Below are 18,342 nucleotides of genomic sequence, written 5' to 3'. Positions count from 1 at the left end.
TGATCAACTGCATGTGAAAGTTTTAACTCTGGTGCCAGGTTTTCATGTTGGTGCTTTTAAAAGATATATGTATGTATTAATTGCATATTTATGTTGTTTTAACTGTTGGTTGGGAACTGCCCAGAGTTTGATATCAGATGGGTGGCTATATAAAGGTTTTGAGTTAATTAATTAATTAATGAGTGAATGAATGAATGAATGAATGAATGAATGAATGAAAGAAACTCCAGGGTCCTGCACCGTTGCTTTATGACACCAGAAAAACTTTCTAGAAGGTATAACCAAGGGTCATTTTATCATGCCTGGTGGACTTGTAAAACAGCCAGAAAACTTTGGGTTCAAATATACCCAGTGATACAAAGGATTTTAAAGATTAATATTCAGCTGAAACCAGAACTTTCCTTCCTGGGACTAATGGACAGACAATTAGAAAAGACTTATGGAAAATTGTCTTTGTACATGGTAAGCGCAGCAAGATCATTATATGCAAAAAGATGGGAAGACTGTTGACTTATTTGATGAGAGAAAAGACAATACTGTAACTACATTTGTCAGTGACTGGAAACCCTTTATGGACTTTTTGCTGAAAATGGAAAAAATGAACTTGTGATTTATAGGTTTGATGATTAGACAGGGTAGAATATGGAAAGAAGGGAGCCACAATGTAACCTTCAAGGGAGAGGGCAAAATATAAATGCCTTTATAACCACTGCAAGGAAGAGCAGAAGCAACTTCTTTATATCTTCTTTTCTTTTTCTTTCCTTGCCTTTTTTCTGTCATTTCTTTCCTATTTACTTATCACTTTTCTTTTACTTTTCTTTACATTCCCTTTTCTTTAAATCTGTATTGTTTTTACTTTGTAAAAACGTCTTCATTAAAAATTAGTTAAAAAAAGAACATGAAATGAATATAAGAATTTTGTAACTTCTGGCCTATATTTGAGCCTGAATGTACAGGGGTTCCCCGAGGCCTGAAAAATATTTCATGGGCATCTGCAGGGTCAAAAGGTTGAGAAAGGCTGGTTTAAGGCAAAATGAAGCACAAAGGAGACTACTCCCTGTTAGCAGAAGGGGTTCTAATATTCCTTTAGCTTTAAATTATCACTTTAGATCAGTGTTACTCAACCTTAGTAACTTTAAGATGTGTGGACTTCAACTCCCAGAATTCCCCAGCCAGCCATGCTGGCTGGGGAATTCTGGGAGTTGAAGTCCACACATCTTTAAATTTGCCAAACACTGAATTAGAAGTTTACTGATTAGGAAGAACAGTAATTGGAACATAATTGGAAGTAGCCTTCCAATTATGAGACACTAATCATCTCTGACTTTTTAACCTCTGCCATCCATTCAAAGATATCGTCTGCGCCTTGAGGGCTAGAAACTTACTCTAGTTATCACGAAAGACAGAATCTTTGGAAGAATGAATTCAGTGCCCAAAACCACATTCTGATATTTTGCTGTGTTTGCACAGAATCTACCCCTGCACTCCCCACAACATATAACTTACTCTAGCGAATCCACTCCTCCGGCTAACATGTGGAGATGGTTCAGCGTTGTGATGGAGGTGGTCAGGTGGCGTTTAGCGTGGTCCAGCTGCTTGATATCGCGGGTGATTTCTTTCACCTGTTAGAGGTATGGATGCACAGATATTTAGCCAAGACTTCAAGAGACAGAGGAATAGCTGCTGTTCTGTCTGTGGGCTTTGGCGAAATGAAGAAAATGCAGTCCACAAAATAAGGGAAGGGACTTTGGAGACCATCTAGCCCCGCCCCACCCCAAGTTGTACGTTGGGGTTAAAGCAGGAAGTCAGAACAGAAAAGACTTCTAACTCCTGTTTCCTCAGAAGTTTTGATGTTCACCAAATTCTAGCACCATCTGATGTTACTCTGGGCTTCGGTGTAATAAATCACATAAACATGAAAGACTGCAAATCAGCCTGCCCTCCCTCCCTTCCACCCTCTCTCCCCTTCATCCTCCCTTTTTTCTCTCCCTTTTCCTTCCCTTCCCTTCCCTCCCTCCTTCCCTTTCTATGTCCCCTTCCTTCCTTCTCTCCTTCCTTCCCTTTCTATGTCTTTCCTTCCTTCCTTCCTTCCTTCCTTCCTTCCTTCCTTCCTTCCTTCCTTCCTTCCTTCCTTCCTTCCTTCCTTCCTTCCTTCTCTCCTTCCCTTCCTTTCTATGTCCTCCCTCCCTCCCTCCCTCTTACACTTTGCTTCAATCAACAGATTCCTAAGCAGCGAACAACATTCATGTAGTAACCAAGAATTCTTAATCTAACTCAGTAAGTATTAAGGATAAACAATAAACTCAGCACTCGCCATTTGCTCCGATTTTTCTGCTTTATCCTTAATGTCTTTAATCTTGCCAAAGAGTTGCTGGATGGCTTTCTGGGCCTCTTCAAGAGCCTGGAGAAAGACAGGAGGGGGGAACATACTGAGCAATGAGGACACCACCAGCTGAACTCACAGGAGCATGGAGTCCTCTTGATGGGGTACACAGAACTCCGCAAGCCCAGCCCGAGATGGGCCACGCAGTGGGATTCTCTGAGCCTGGGAACGGGAAAACACTGCAGGGCAGAAACATCTCTGCAAACCTCCTTCATCAGGAAAATGGGTCCCAACATCTCCTTTGTAGCAAGGGAGAGTTAGAAAGAGGATAAGAGACATCGCAGTGGCCTTGTCTTAATTTTCTTGCTGATAAACGAGGTGCTAAAGTACACAAGCCCAGTTTCCCAGACCCTCCTTTTCCTTTCAATACTTCTGATTAATGAGACTCCCCGAGAAGCTTGCTTTCGTGGCGGCTGGCAGCCTGGCTCGTCGCGAATAAGCAAACAGATGCTGCCCATATGTTTTGGCTCTGCAAGTGTCACAAGCCATTGCTGGCTGTGGATGATGGCATTTTGAGTCCAAACCATCTGGAGCAGTGTTTCTCAACCTTGGTGACTTGAAGCTGGGTGGACTTCAACCCCCAGAATTGGAGTTGGCTGGCTGGGGAATTCTGGGAGTTGAAGTCCACCCAGTTTCAAGTCACCAAGGTTGAGAAACACTGATCTGGAGAGACACAGCTGCTGATCCATGACAAAATTAAATCTGGTTAGACCTTTCCTCTGTCTCTGCTCTTAACGGTGAGAAGAACTAAAACAAAAACTTTGTAAAAACGTTGACCAAAAGAAGCAGGCGTGAGCCGAGGGCCATCCAGCACAGAAAGCTAGAAGGCTTTCTGCTGCGAGGACCCCAAAGCAGTTTTCACAGCCAGCTTTCCTCAAAGTGGTTTGCTGTGGCAGCGAAGCAGCGCTGAAATTCAAATCCTCTTTGACGTGGAAAACCAGAATCGGGGAATGGCTGAAACCGGAGGAGTCTGGATCAGGGCCGGCTTCTGGCCCCAGCTGTCAAGGAAAAGACTGGGAACTGCCCCAAATGGAGAGCCTTTCCAGAGTGGATGAGGTGTTTTATTTCTAATTTATTTCTAATTTATTTTATTTTATTTTCCCCAGAATATCTGCTGCTCAGGCTGGGAGAAACCTAAACAATGACTGCCAGCTATTGAAAGCTGTGTTTCTCAACCTTGGCAGCTTTAAGACGTGTGGACTTCAGCTCCCAGAATTCCCCAGGCAGCCATGTTGGTTGGGGAATTGTGGGGGTTAAAGTCCACACTTCTTAAAGTCACCAAGGTTGAGAAGCACTGCTTTAAACCCTGCCTTGGATTTTACACCATGCGCTCCATTGGACCTGCTTCGAGCGGATCCCAAGAGGCTGGGGAAGGTCCCAAAGGACGTTTGGTAGCAGCAGGAAATTTGGTGCTCCTTTGCACCCAGAACGGAATGATGGCCTGGTTGTCTTTGAATGATGATGATGATCTATTATATTTATATTTATATTTATCACATTTCTTCACCGCCCATCTCGACAAACAACTCCGGGCGACTCCCAGTGATTCTGGGGAGTTTCTCTGAATGGAGAAAGGATTTCCGGGCGGGGGGGGAGCACCTCTTCAGACTGCAAATCAGATCTTGCATCAAGTGACAGAGCACTAGCCCCCAAACCCGCCCACAAATCCCCACACTTAGACAGCTAGCATATCAGGGAAAAGTTTACATACACAGGCATTTACTTTTCTAAATATTTCAAGGGTTTCACTGTGCAAGTTCCCACCTGTTACAGGAAGTGGGGGGGAGGGGAGGGGGAGGGGGGAGGTCCACCTCCATGAGATGTAGGCCGAAGCTGACATCCTGGGACAGTTGGACACCCTTTGCTAGGGTGGTTGGGAGGCAACTGGGAAAGCTCATGGGTGCACCCAAGACGGCTTGGTGCCTACAACTCTTTAAAGCAGCTGCATCTTTTTCCAAGATTGTCCTGCAGCTGCTTGGGATCAGATGCAAAGCCCCAGAAAGCCTGTGTGTTTTGGATGATAGTCCCCGCCCAGCACTGCCAACAGTCAGGGATTATGGGAGCCACAGTCCAACGTATGCAAACAACACTAGGCTGTTCAGTTTTACCGTAGAATAATCCTGCCAAATGGAGCCAAGTGACTCCATCGCAGACGTGCCCAGGCTGGTGCACCGGCGCGCAGAGCTGGAAAAAGCTCTAACCAAAGACTGAACGTTTGCAGAAATGGGTCTCCATGTTAAAAGGATTAAGGAATCTAAATAACCCACCAAGAAAGGAACAGCCGACGTACTTCAAACAGAGCCCCTGCCACAGTATTTGTCAGCCAATTTCCCCAGGGCTCGGTCAACGTCTGGCCACTGAATCAGGGTGCCCCGGATCCATTTCCCAGAATTCCTCCACTCCATCACAACTGCAGGGCATTGTGGGAGACCAAGTGGCCAGGGCCCTGATCCAGCTGCCACACTGAGGGATTCAGCTGCAGCCTTCCTGATCGTTTTCCATCTGAATGGAAGAGAAATGCTGGCGGGGTGGGGGGACCCATCAGCTGCACTAGCTGCAAACAGTGGGGCCAGCCAACCGCAGCCGAAAGGGGATCTGTTTTCCCAGCCTCTGCCAAGGCGTCAGACGCAGCCGCCCGTCTGGAACGGCGGGGGAAGCCCGACATTACGCCCCGCTGTGGAATGTTCCGCTAACGTTTCCTCCCTCGAAAGGGGCCGTCGGCGACCCGAGCTTGGGGATGGTTCTCTCTTTCTTTTTTTTCCAGCGGGTCGCCTGCAGATGTTGCGCAAGCCGAAACCACCACCCCCCGAAAAGGAAAGGAAAAGAAAATAGAGAAAGAAAAAGGGAAAAAGGACATTGAATGTACCAAGGAGGAGCAACTGTTTGTACAGCCTTGGGAAGGAAAAAAAAAATCAGCGTGTTGGTCCTTTGTTTATTTAGCTTTGGATTAAAAAAAAAATGTCAAAAATGTTCCAAGTGAGGTAGGGTAAGAAATGTGGAGATGCCAAGGGAGGGGTCCACAGGAGCATCGCTTCGCTCCCCATTCCTAATCTTTGCTGCACTGCCAAACGCTTTGGATTGACATTTCCCCAACATCACCGCGCTAAACAAAGACCCTTAACGGCCCTCTTTGCTACAGCCACCTCCAACCTGGTGCCCTCCAGAAAGCTTCAAATATAGCATCTTAGACTACAAACCCCATCATCCCCCAGTCGCCAGCTGACGAGAGGTCCTGCGATCCGGCACATCTCAAGGCTGACCGCCACCCCATCCGAGAAGGGGAAGCAAGAGGGAATAACAGGGTATTTCTACAATTCCATGATTACACCCAAATTAGTTATCTTTTTGGATGAGGAGGGAGGGCCCTGGCACTCCGGGGAGGGGGGGAGAGGAAGGGGGCCATGCTATTATACTAATATTGCAACTGCCCGTTCCTTCTTTTTCACTTCCCCAGAGAAATGGCAATCCAGAAGGAAGGAATTGCAATTATTCCGAAAAGAGTTTCCTGTTCGTCATAACTTTTCTAGGGGGGGGGGATGAATGCTACTCCACAGCTTTTCCCGTGTAACGGGATCCTGCTCCGGACCCACCAGCGAATGGAGCTGGGAAATTCCTAACATCCTTTTTCCTACATTGCAACGCCGGGGATCTGTGGCCAAGCCTGGGACTTACTGTAGAAGTCAGGCTGCTGCGTGCCAATGTGCCCAGCTCACCTTGTTGGGAAAAGACACATTAATTAAAAAAAAGAGCCACAGAACTTCAAAGACATTAAGGAGGTCCCCACCCAGCCTGGATGTCTACTTTGCGCCTTGGGATTGAAACCGTTTTCATATTTTCAATACCCGCAGACTGGGGAAAAAAAGATACCGCTGTCAGTAACGGTGCCCGAAAACATCTCTAGAGAAAAGAGTGACTTACTTTAACAGCTCCCTTACAAGCTATGACCTTTCAGGATTGATGAGACTGTTTTTATCATATTTATTTTATGGTGTATTATAGTGTTTTACAGTTTTATATTTTTTATTTACGTTTTATTGTAAACCGCCCAGAGTCCCTTTTGGGAGATGGGTGGTGATTAATAAATAAATAAATAAATAAGACTGTTTTTAATTACTAAAATGTAATTATTAGTTTTTTTGAAAGCACCATTTTATTTTCAGGTAGATTATCATTTTGCTTTGCTGAGAGATCCCTGACAATCCAGATTTAATACTGGAGAGAATAGTATACTGTCGCTTTCTTCCCCCAAGTTAATTTTATTGTATTATGAAATGTGAATACAGATAGTCCTCGACTTATGACCATTCATTTAGTGACCATTCGAAGTTACAACAGTGCTGGGAAAAGTGACCGGTTCCTCGCACTTATGACTGTTGCAGCGTCCCCACAGTCATGCAATCAAAATTTGGGCACTTGGCAACTGGTATGTATTTACAATGGTTGCAGCATCCCGGGGTCACATGATTGCCATTTGCAACCTTCCCAGGGGACTTCTGACAAGCAATGGGGAAAGACGCATTCGCTTAATGACCGTGTGATTCCCTTAATGACTGCAGCAAAAAAGTCATAAAATTGGGTGTGACTCACTTAATGACCACCTCGCTTATTCTGGTCCCAAGTCAAGGACTACCTGTAATACAGAATTTCTGATAGATGACCATCCAGTTTCTGATCTAGATAAAAGATAGAATGGGAATGCAAAACTCACACAAAGTAGACAGCTCAAGAAAGTGAGCCAATTCACTATCAACCATATATGACTGGCTGGAACTCTGAACAGCATTACCACATTTTGTTATTTAAGTAATATTTTGCCTGGTTCAACTAAAATATGAGTATTCAGAGAAGATGTACAGGGAAGATACACAAAGATCTCCTGTGACTAAGGACTGGGGACAGAGTAGGTGAAAAGAAATGTGTCATCTTTATAACTTTTATTTAATGCTGAGATAAGAGCATACCTCACGGCCATCTTGCCCCACGTTGGTCTGGGCTCTCACCACAGTCCGAATATTATCGTCCAATCGTCTGCAAAGGAAAAAGATAAAAAGGCTGAAAATAATTCTCCACAGTTTTTTTTTTTAAAGGTTGCCAAGATATTCTTAAATCTAATAGACCAAGAAACTGAGACATTTCAAGCTTTAAAATGAATATTCTTGCCTTGCGTGCCACTTTTACTTCAGCAAAGGATCGTTACCTTGTCGTGGTGCTGGAGCTTGAGCACCTCAATGATGCCATGAGCTAAACCGTGAAGGGCCACCCAGGACGGGAAGGTCATCACAGAGAGGTCAGACTAAACGCGATCCCTGGGGAAGGTAATGGCAACCCACCCCAGTGTTCTTGCCGTGAAAACTAAATGGATCAGTACAACCAGAGATATGTCGGTATACCATCGGAAGATGAGAGCCCCAGGTCGGAAGATGGTCAAAATGCTACTGGGGAGGAACAGAGGATGAGCTCAACTAGCCCCAGACGTGATGACGCAGCTAGCTCAAAGCCGAAAGGACGGCTAGCGGCCAACGGTGCTGGTGGTGAACGGCGAATCCGATGTTCTAAGGATCAACACACCATTGGAACCTGGAATGTAAGATCTATGAGCCAGGGCAAATTGGATGTGGTTATTGGTGAGATGTCAAGATTAAAGATAGACATTCTGGGCGTCAGTGAACTGAAATGGACTGGAATGGGCCACTTCACATCAAATGACCACCAGCTCTACTACTGTGGACAAGAGGACCACAGAAGAAATGGAGTAGCCTTCATAATTAATAGTCAAGTGGCTAAAGCAGTGCTTGGATACAATCCAAAAAACGATAGAATGATCTCAATTCGAATTCAGGGCAAGCCATCTAACATCACCGTGATCCAAATATACGCCCCAACCACAAATGCTGAAGAAGCTGAAGTAGAGCAGTTCTATGAGGATCTGCAGCACCTACTGGACAACACGCCTAAAAGAGATGTTATTTTCATCACAGGAGACTGGAATGATAAGGTGGGCAGTCAAATGACACCTGGAATTACAGGTAAGCATGGCCTGGGAGAACAAAACGAAGCAGGACATAGGCTGATAGAATTTTGCCAAGACAACTCACTCTGCATAACAAACACTCTCTTCCAACAGCCTAAGAGACGGCTTTACACATGGACTTCCCCAGATGGACAACACCGAAATCAGATTGATTACATCCTTTGCAGCCAAAGGTGGCGGACATCTGTACAGTCAGTAAAAACAAGGCCTGGAGCTGACTGTAGTTCAGATCACGAACTTCTTCTTGCACAATTTAGGATCAGACTAAAGAGATTAGGGAAGACCCACAGATCAGCTAGATATGAGCTCACTAATATTCCTAAGGAATACGCAGTGGAGGTGCAGAATAGATTTAAGGGACTGGACTTAGTAGATAGGGTCCCGGAAGAACTCTGGACAGAAGTCCGCAACATTGTTCAGGAGGCGGCAACAAAATACATCCCAAAGAAAGAGAAAACCAAGAAGGCAAAGTGGCTGTCTGCTGAGACACTAGAAGTAGCCCAAGAAAGAAGGAAAGCAAAAGGCAACAGTGATAGGGGGAGATATGCCCAATTAAATGCAAAATTCCAGAGGTTAGCCAGAAGAGATAAGGAATTATTTTTAAACAAGCAATGTGTGGAAGTGTAAGAAGACAATAGAATAGGAAGGACAAGAGACCTCTTCCAGAAAATTAGAAACATTGGAGGTAAATTCCAGGCAAAAATGGGTATGATCAAAAACAAAGATGGCAAGGACCTAACAGAAGAAGAAGAGATCAAGAAAAGGTAGCAAGAATATACAGAAAACCTGTATAGGAAGGATAACAATATCGGGGATAGCTTTGACGGTGTGGTCAGTGAGCTAGAGCCAGACATCCTGAAGAGTGAGGTTGAGTGGGCCTTAAGAAGCATTGCTAATAACAAGGCAACAGGAGACGACGGCATCCCAGCTGAACTGTTCAAAATCTTGCAAGATGATGCTGTCAAGGTAATGCATGCTATATGCCAGCAAATTTGGAAAACACAAGAATGGCCATCAGACTGGAAAAAATCAACTTATATCCCCATACCAAAAAAGGGAAACACTAAAGAATGTTCAAACTATCGAACAGTGGCACTCATTTCACATGCCAGTAAGGTAATGCTCAAGATCCTGCAAGGGAGTCTTCAGCAGTTCATGGAGCGAGAATTGCCAGATGTGCAAGCTGGGTTTAGAAAAGGCAGAGGAACTAGAGACCAGATTGCCAATATCCGCTGGATAATGGAAAAAGCCAGGGAGTTTCAGAAAAACATCTATTTCTGTTTTATTGACTCTTCTAAAGCCTTTGACTGTGTGGACCATAACAAATTGTGGCAAGTTCTTAGTGGTATGGGGATACCAAGTCATCTTGTCTGCCTCCTGAAGAATCGGTATAACGACCAAGTAGCAACAGTAAGAACAGACCACGGAACAACGGACTGGTTTAAGATTGGGAAAGGAGTACGGCAGGGCTGTCTACTCTCACCCTACCTATTCAACTTGTACGCAGAACACATCATGCGACAAGCTGGCCTTGAGGAATCCAAGGCTGGAGTTAAAATCGCTGGAAGAAACATAAACAATCTCAGATATGCAGATGATACCACTTTGATGGCTGAAAGCGAAGAGGAACTGAGGAGCCTTATGATGAAGGTGAAAGAAGAAAGTGCAAAAGCTGGCTTGCAGCTAAACCTCAAAAAAACCAAGATTATGGCAACCAGCTTGATGGATAACTGGCAAATAGAGGGAGAAAACGTAGAAGCAGTGAAAGACTTTGTATTTCTAGGTGCGAAGATTACTGCAGATGCTGACTGCAGTCAGGAAATCAGAAGACGCTTAATCCTTGGGAGAAGAGCAATGACAAATCTCGATCAAATAGTCAAGAGCAGAGACATCACACTGACCACAAAGGTCCGCATAGTCAAAGCAATGGTATTCCCCATAGTGACATATGGCTGCGAGAGCTGGACCATAAGGAAGGCTGAGCGAAGGAAGATCGATGCTTTTGAACTGAGGCGCTGGAGAAAAATCCTGAGAGTGCCTTGGACTGCCAGAAGATCAAACCAGTCCATCCTCCAGGAAATAAAGCCAGACTGCTCACTTGAGGGAACGATATTAAAGGCAAAACTGAAGTACTTTGGCCACATCATGAGAAGACAGGACACCCTGGAGAAGATGCTGATGCTGGGGAGAGTGGAGGGCAAAAGGAAGAGGGGCCGACCAAGGGCAAGGTGGATGGATGATATTCTGGAGGTGACGGACTCGTCCCTGGGGGAGCTGGGGGTGTTGATGACTGACAGGAAGCTCTGGCATGGGCTGGTCCACGGAGTCACGAAGAGTCAGAAGCGACTAAATGAATAAACAATGCCACTTTTAAGATTAGAAGTTTGTTTTGGGTTTTGTTTCCACAAGCCTGACTTAATCAGAAAAGGTAAATTGGAATAATTTCTTGATGCATGTCAGTAATCACACCTCATCAGTGAAATCCTCAGAGGCAGTAAACTAGGGTTTTTCAACCTTGGCAACTTTAAGATGTGTGGACCAACCCCCAGAATTCCCCAGCCAGCACGCTTTAAGATGGGAGGGCTTCAACTCCCAGAATTCCCCAGCCAGCACGCTTTAAGATGGGTGGGCTTCAACTCCCAGAATTCCCCAACCAGCATGTTTTAAGGTGGGTGGGCTTCAACTCCCAGAATTCCCCAACCAGCATGTTTTAAGGTGGGTGGGCTTCCACTCCCAGAATTCCCCAGCCAGCATGCTTTAAGATGGGAGGGCTTCAACTCCCAGAATTCCCCAGCCAGCCATGTTGGCTGGGGAATTCTGGGAGTTGAAGTCCACATATCTTAAAGCTGCCAAGGTTCAGAAACACTGGTCTAAAGGATGGAAGTGGTTAGTGTGCAAGAGACAACCCACAATTCTTTGCTTTAGTTCAAGGATGGGGCATGTGGGCACCACCCTCTCCCTTAGGGGTATGCATCAGCTGGGAAATGTGCGTTGTTTTTCCCTGAAACAAACACTTCCTCTGCGGAGTCCTATTGAACTTCTCTGGCTAGAGAATTCATTCTGAGGGAATAAGAAGCGGTTTCCACCCATCCTTGAAATGGAGAAAAAAAAACCCCACCCTCGCCTACCTTATTTTCAGTCTGATCTTGCTCACTACGTCGTCAATATTAGCCAAAGACTGGAAGAGAAAAATGGGAAGTGGGGCAGGACTTAATCTTTTCGTTACGCGCCATCAACAGGATCAGACCCCCAAGCAGCATTAATGCGGCGCCTTCACCCACAGCATTTATTAGCCTGTTTGCAGAGCTCAGAGGCAGCTCCACTCAACTGACTCAGAGCAGCCCACCTCAATCCCTCCCTTGGGTCCAGAAACAGATAAACAGTCAAGATTAAAACTAAAAATGAATTTTGTTGACCAATCGTATAATTGGGAATCAACAGGTGAAAACCAAACAGAGAGGATCCATCACCTGGAGGGATGCTGGTAGCAGTCCTTTAGAAAGACTGGAGGTGGGTGGGTGGGAAAGGGGCCATTCCAATATCTGGGGGAACGTTAGACCATGGGGGGGGCGGGGTTCAGCACCTGAAAAGGCATGTTTCCACGGCCCCTACCGGTGATTTTTGCCAACGGAGGGGACGTGTAGAGAGTCTGGTCTACCACATAGTCTACTAGATGTTCAAAGCTTGTGTGCCAGTCTCAAATACTAAGCAAATACTCTCTTCTGCAAAGGAACCAGGCCCAGATGCACACAAATCTGTGTTTGCTCCCTGCATCAAAGATGCCACTCCCCCAAAGCATGCTGGGAAGTGTAGTTCCATAAAGGTGCTCCGAATTCTCTACAGGTTGTCCTCGACTTACGACCATTCATTCAGTGTCCAAAGTTACAACAGCACTGCAAAAAGTGACTTGTGATCGGTCCTCGCACTTACGACTGCCGCAGCATCCCTGTGGTCACGTGATCAAAATTCAGGCACTTGGCAACCAACACGCATTTACGATGGTTGCAGTGTCCCGGGGCCATGTGATCGCCATTTGCGAACTTCCCAGCCAGCTTCCGCCAAACAAAGTCAATGGGGGAAGCCGGATTTGCTTAATGACTTGTGGCAAAAGGTTGTAAAATTGGGGTGTGATTCACTTAACAACTGCCTTGCTTAGCAACAGAAGTTCAGGTCCCCATTGTGGTTGTAAGTGGAGAACTATCTGTATTAGAGCAGTGTTTCTCCACCTTGGCGGCTGTGAGATGTGTGGACTTCAATGCCCAGAATTCATGGCCGGCTGGGGAATTCTGGGAGTTGAAGTCCACACGTCTCAAAGCTGCCAAGGTGGAGAAACACTGGTATAGAAGGCAAAAAAACACCTGGACCCATGTGTTTAGATGCTTCCATGGTGCGCCCCTTTTCTAGGCCCTGCCACAGATGTCGTCGGCATTGACCGTTAACACAGTTCATTCCACACGAGGTCCAGCATTAGGGAATGGCCACCGGAACCCAGCGTCTCCCCTTCTTGTTACTATTCAGGAGAGGGCGCAAAACATATTTTTGCAGCTCAAGGCTTTCAGTGGTGGATAGATATGCCCTGAAAGCCATCTGGGAATGACTGGAACATGCCCTTTTTATAAACAAGTACCTATTTTCCTCTTTTTCTAAAGTACCCATGGATATAACAGAAAGGTAGAATAAAAATAAGTGCAAGAAATAAATCATAGGACTGTACCGGATTTGCTGCAATGGAACACCGTTCACTCCATATGGATTTCCTTTTCCGGAGATTTAAAAGAACGGGAGTGGTATCCCCCAGCGGACAAACCTGGGACAGCCGGCCATTTGAGTTTAGCCGAGCGTAGGGGTTCTAAAACAACACTCTAGCCAATTAATCATTCTAGATTTGCAGATTAGGAAGCGTGACAGGGAAAGCGCCATCCACACTGTTGCAGTGAAGCCTTTCTATTCAACGTGCAACCGGTCTGGCTGCCAGACGTCCTTACCAAATTAACAGGCAAAAAGAAAACCTGATAGATTACTCAGCATGTAACATTTGAGGAGGTCTGGCTAAAGTTTACGTCCTAATCGCAACAGGATGGGAGTGAAAATGGAGCTGCTTCGAATTGGAAGAGAAATATAAGGATACCGGGGGAGGAGGGGGGCCATCCAAGTCTGTAAACCAGAAATGCATTTTAGAAAGAGAAAGCTGGCTGGCTGGCCAGCTGCTTTGGCCCTATGCTCCTACCTCGTGATGGGCAAAGGGCCTCATTTGTGGCCTTGGAATTGCACTGATAAAGAATAAGGAAGTAAATCAGCAACACAGAGACAGTCCTTGCTTAACATCCATTCATTTAGTGATGGTTCAGACTTACGACAGTGCTGAAAAACTGACTTGCGACTGGTCCTCACACTTAGGACAGTCGCAGTGTCTCCATGGTCATGTGGTCATGATTTGGGTGCTTGGGAACCGGTTCACATTTATGATCGTTACAGCGTCCTGTGGTCATGTGATCACCATTTTTGACCTTCCCGGCCAGCTTCTGGCAAGCAAAGTCAATGGGGAACTGCGTGATTCGCTTAACGACCACATGGTTCACTTAATGCTTGTGGTGATTCCCTTAATGACCACTGTGAAAAAGGTCGTGAAATCAGGTCAGATTCGCTTAATGACCGCTTTGCTTAGCAACCAGAATTCCAGTCCCAATCGTGGTCGTTAAGTGAGGACTACCTGTACTATAACACAGGGATGCAGAAAGATTCAACTCACTTGCTCGGTTGGGAAAAGGGTGTTGATGTATTCCACAGCATTGAAGTCAGCCCTGTCCAGCGGATCTTGGCTGGGAAATACCTACCAGTCGAGGAAGAAGGAAAAACTACCAAATGAATGGTTGGCGCTGTAATTGCAAACAACATTAAACAGCACACTGGTTCTACAACTTAAGGTGCTTAGTAACAAGTTCATTGCAGTTTATTTTATTTTAATAAAAAATAAATAAAAATAAATAATATATATATATATATATATATATTAAACAAATAAACAAATAAATAAATAAAAAGGGGAGAGCCAGTTTGGTCTAGTGGTAAAGGCTCCAGGCTAGAAATCAGGAGGCTGTGAGTTCTAGTCCCGCCTTAGGCATGAAAACCAGCTGGGTGACCTTTGGCCAGCCCCTGTCTCTCAGCCCAACCCACCTCACAGGGTTGTTGTTGTGGGGAAAATAGGAGGAGAAAGGAGTATTAGGCATTTTCGCTGCCTTGAGTTATTTATAAAAATAATAAAGACGGGATAGCAAACCTAAAAGGAAAAAAAGTTTTATTTTGTAACTTTGTACTTTTACTGGACCAGGAAATCCAGACAGGTAACCCTAACAGGTTCTCACTTCTTACAGATTCCTACAGTTCAAAGGAGCCCTTGAGATCATCCAGTCCAACCCCCTGCTAAAGATGGCTGTGCAACCTCTGCTCAAAGACATCCAGTGAAGAGGAACCTACCATTTCTCAGGGCCACTCCTTCCACTGTCCAGCCATCTTAAGAAGTTCTTTCTGACGCTGCCCTATGGAACAGCCTTCCCCCTGAGATTTGGATGATCCTGATCCTCTTGGCCTTCTGGAAAGCTTTTTAAAACCTGGCTTTTCCCTCAAGCCTTTGGGCCAGGATGTTTGGGGAGTCCAATCCACATGGAATTGTTAGGTAGGGCCTTGGCTATTGATTTATTTATTTTTCTTCCCTTGTATCCTATTATTTTAATTGTTTGTGCACGTATCGTTCATTGCCCAGAGTTATGTATTTAAGGTGGACGGCTACATATACATTTTTGAAAGACACCAATATTCTAAATCAACTCAGCTGGCATCTACCTTCCTATGAACTGAACGCCACGTTTCTGCACTCCAGAATGACAGAAAGATGTCCTGTCCCTTCTGGGAGACATCCTTTGATCACAAAAGCTGGAGTTAGTCCAGTGTTTCTCAACCTTAGCCACTTTAAGGTGGGTGGACTTCAACTCCCAGAATTCCCCAGCCAGCATGATTTTATTTTATTTTATTTTACTGATTTTATTTCGTCTTGGTATCGTCCTCTGGGACTGGGCTGGGTTCTAAGTACAGTGGAATAAATAAACGGCAAGACGCATTGCCAGAATGGACATTTCACAGAACCTCGTTCCGTTCCATCTGCACCACGTGACTTGGCCTGCCTATCTAGCACCCCGGCACCCTCCCTTGGCCCCCTAACTAGATTTTCCCCCAAGCCAGGAGAGGGACTGCAGCTCTGGGGCTGAGTTCTGCCTTAGAATGCCAAAGAACTAAATTTAGTCTACCCCAGAACTAAGCTGGGGATCTGCTGGGCAAAGAGACCAATTGGCTGCCTGCATATCCCCAGACCTCCCCCAGCAGCCACAGGGCTCTCATTACACCAGCAACAGTAATAACAGGAAATACGGTTAATTAATTAATTAATTAATTAATCATTTTATTTAATTAAATAAATGTAACAGTAAATACATAACTCTTGGTTCTGCTGTCTCGCTTGGGGAGGGGAAAGCGGGTAACCATTTTGGGGGTTGGCCTGCACCCTAGAGTCCCTCCCACCAGCTTGGAATTTTATAGCCTCTTGGATTTCGTATTTATTTATTGCATTTTATCATTGTAATGTGTCTGATTTTTATGAGATTTTAACGTTTATGGCTGTAGTTTGATTTTATTGTAAACCGCCCAGAGTCCCAGAGTCTTTCGGGGGAGATGGGCGGTAATTAAATTTGAATAATAAATAAATAAACAGGCCCCACTTCGCCCAAAAAGGCTTTGTTAGTTCACCACGGCCCTGTGCTCCTTCCAGGGGGATCCTTCAATCTCTTCCCCCACCAAGGAAGGGTTGGTAGTCCTCGACCTACAACCGTTCGTTTAACGATGGTCTGAAGTTATGACGGCCTCAGAATTTATTTATTTATTTATTCAATTTATATTGAATATAAATAAGAATGGTTGCTTTATAGTCTGTAAAGCGCTTCCGAGCATTGCAAAGTGTTGCACACCCCCCCAAGGTCACATGATTGCATTTCGGGCACTTGGTAACCGGCTCGCATTTACGACCGGTTGCAGCTTCCCAGGGTCACACGAATACGTTTGGCAATGTTTTTGGCCACTTTCTGGCACAAAACGCCCATTGGGAAAGCTGGATTCACTTAACGACTGTGGCGATTTGCTTAACAACCACTATAAAAATGGTCGTAACATTGGGTCCAGCCGTGTGGTGACTTGACTTACAACCACAACAACTTACAATGGAAATTCCTCTCCCAATTGTGGTCGTAAGTCAAGGACTATATGTAAATCTCTAAGTCAACCTTGACTCCAGGTGGACACCTCCATTATTATTAGATCAGATTTATATCCTGCCTTTATTTTGTGCAGTTCAGGCTGGTGTAGATAATGTTCCCTCCTCCTGTTTTCCCCACAATAACCAACCTGTCAGGTGGCTTGGGCTGAGAGGAAGGGACTGGCCTATAGTCAACCAGCTGGCTTTCATGCCTAAGGGAGGACTAGGATTCACCATCTCCTGATTTCTAGCCTGGTACCTTAACCACTATCCCAAACTGGCAGTCTTCCATTCAGTTTTCTTGGCAATAATACTATGGGGGGTTGGTGTTGCCTTCTTCTGGGATGTTTGCTCGACTTCCCAGGCTAAGCTGCATCCCTGCAATCTCCTAGTGGTCTCCCATCCAAGTGCTAACAGGCCCAACCTTGCTTAGCTTTTTATTTTTATTAACTAATTTATGTATTTTCTATCCCACCTTTATTATTTTGGGTTCGGTTCCAGACCACAGCAACAGAGTGAATATCGCAATAAAGCAAGTCACACGGATCTTTTGGTTTCCCAGTGCATATAAAAGTTACGTTTACACTATCCTGTGGTCTATTAAGCGTGCATAGCATTATGCCTGCTGGCTGGGGAATTCTGGGAGTTGAAGTCCACCCATCTTAGAGTTGCCAAGGTTGAGAAACACTGATCTATGTGGTTGCTAGGGCGTTGACAATGACTTGAGGGCACGTAACCAATCCATCCATCAATCAAGGTTGTTGGGGTGCTGCCTCCCTGCTTTGTCATCCTAAAGGCATCCAGCTCCCCACCCCCCCCCATTTTATCCCACCTGGAGGACCCACAATCAGCTGCCTTCCCCTGGACTCCAAAGCCTCATCTCCAAAGGGACCCCAACTCTAGCTGGTTGAGGCTGCTGGGAATTGGAGTCCAACCCTCCTGAGCCCCCCCAAAATCCCAGGTGGTCCGTGTCCCGCCATTAGGGTCACCTCCAGGGACCCTTCCCAAAAGAGGGAGTGCCCCCCAACTACCCCCCCTTAGCCGCTCCCTTATGGACCCCTAAGCAGCCTCCTGACCCCAACCGACCCCCGAGTCACCCCGAGGGTGGCCCCCCAGGCCCTCCCCTCAACTGGAACCCCAGACCGCCTCTCTCCCACCCATGTCGTAATTAGCATACTAAGGCTCCGCCTCTCCAAGCCACGCCCCTCGCCCTCCTGGCCACGCCCCTCGCCCCGTCACCTGCTCGATGGCCAGCTGCACCTCCGGCGCCAGCTGCAAGGCGGCCTCCAGCTCGTCGGCCAAGTCCAGCTCGTCGTCCTCCATCCCGGCTTCTCCTCCCCGCACGGCGGTGGCGGCGCGGCTTCCGGGTGCAGCGGCATTCTGGGACGCTGGAGGACCGCAAGGGCGGGCATAGGAGCCGCGGCCAATGAGCGCCGGGGGAGGCGCGGCGAGCAGCGGGGGCCACGCCCCCTCAAGGTTCCTATCTAGGGGAGGGGGCCGCTAGGTGGCGCTGGCGCCGCGTTCGGCTTGGCGGGCGAGAGGATTAAGCGTTGCGCCTTTGGCCCCGTGTCTCGCTGCCCAGCTGTGCCAAGAGCCTCTGAGCAAGTACAGAGGGCCTTCTGCTCACGA

At 46.3% G+C, this 18,342-nt stretch overlaps 1 protein-coding gene across 1 annotated transcript in view; it reads right to left on the bottom strand.

Annotated features, from left to right (window-relative positions):
* The window catches only part of VPS53 (VPS53 subunit of GARP complex), a 47,233-nt gene extending 29,155 nt beyond the window's left edge, over positions 1 to 18,078 (bottom strand). The window contains exons 1-6 of the mRNA XM_063296165.1: positions 17,953 to 18,078; positions 14,164 to 14,244; positions 11,543 to 11,592; positions 7,345 to 7,411; positions 2,315 to 2,401; positions 1,507 to 1,622 (exon numbers count right to left, since the gene is read on the bottom strand). Of these exons, the coding sequence (XP_063152235.1) occupies positions 1,507 to 1,622; positions 2,315 to 2,401; positions 7,345 to 7,411; positions 11,543 to 11,592; positions 14,164 to 14,244; positions 17,953 to 18,036 (485 nt within the window). The 5' untranslated portion in view covers positions 18,037 to 18,078. The remainder of the gene's footprint in view (positions 1 to 1,506; positions 1,623 to 2,314; positions 2,402 to 7,344; positions 7,412 to 11,542; positions 11,593 to 14,163; positions 14,245 to 17,952) is intronic.
* Positions 18,079 to 18,342: the final 264 nt, after the last annotated feature.

This window comes from Candoia aspera, chromosome 1, assembly GCF_035149785.1.
Source record: "Candoia aspera isolate rCanAsp1 chromosome 1, rCanAsp1.hap2, whole genome shotgun sequence".
NCBI classification, from domain to species: domain Eukaryota; kingdom Metazoa; phylum Chordata; class Lepidosauria; order Squamata; family Boidae; genus Candoia; species Candoia aspera.
The sequence above is the reverse complement of the archived record's forward strand: the minus strand, read 5'-3'. Positions and strand labels throughout refer to the sequence as shown.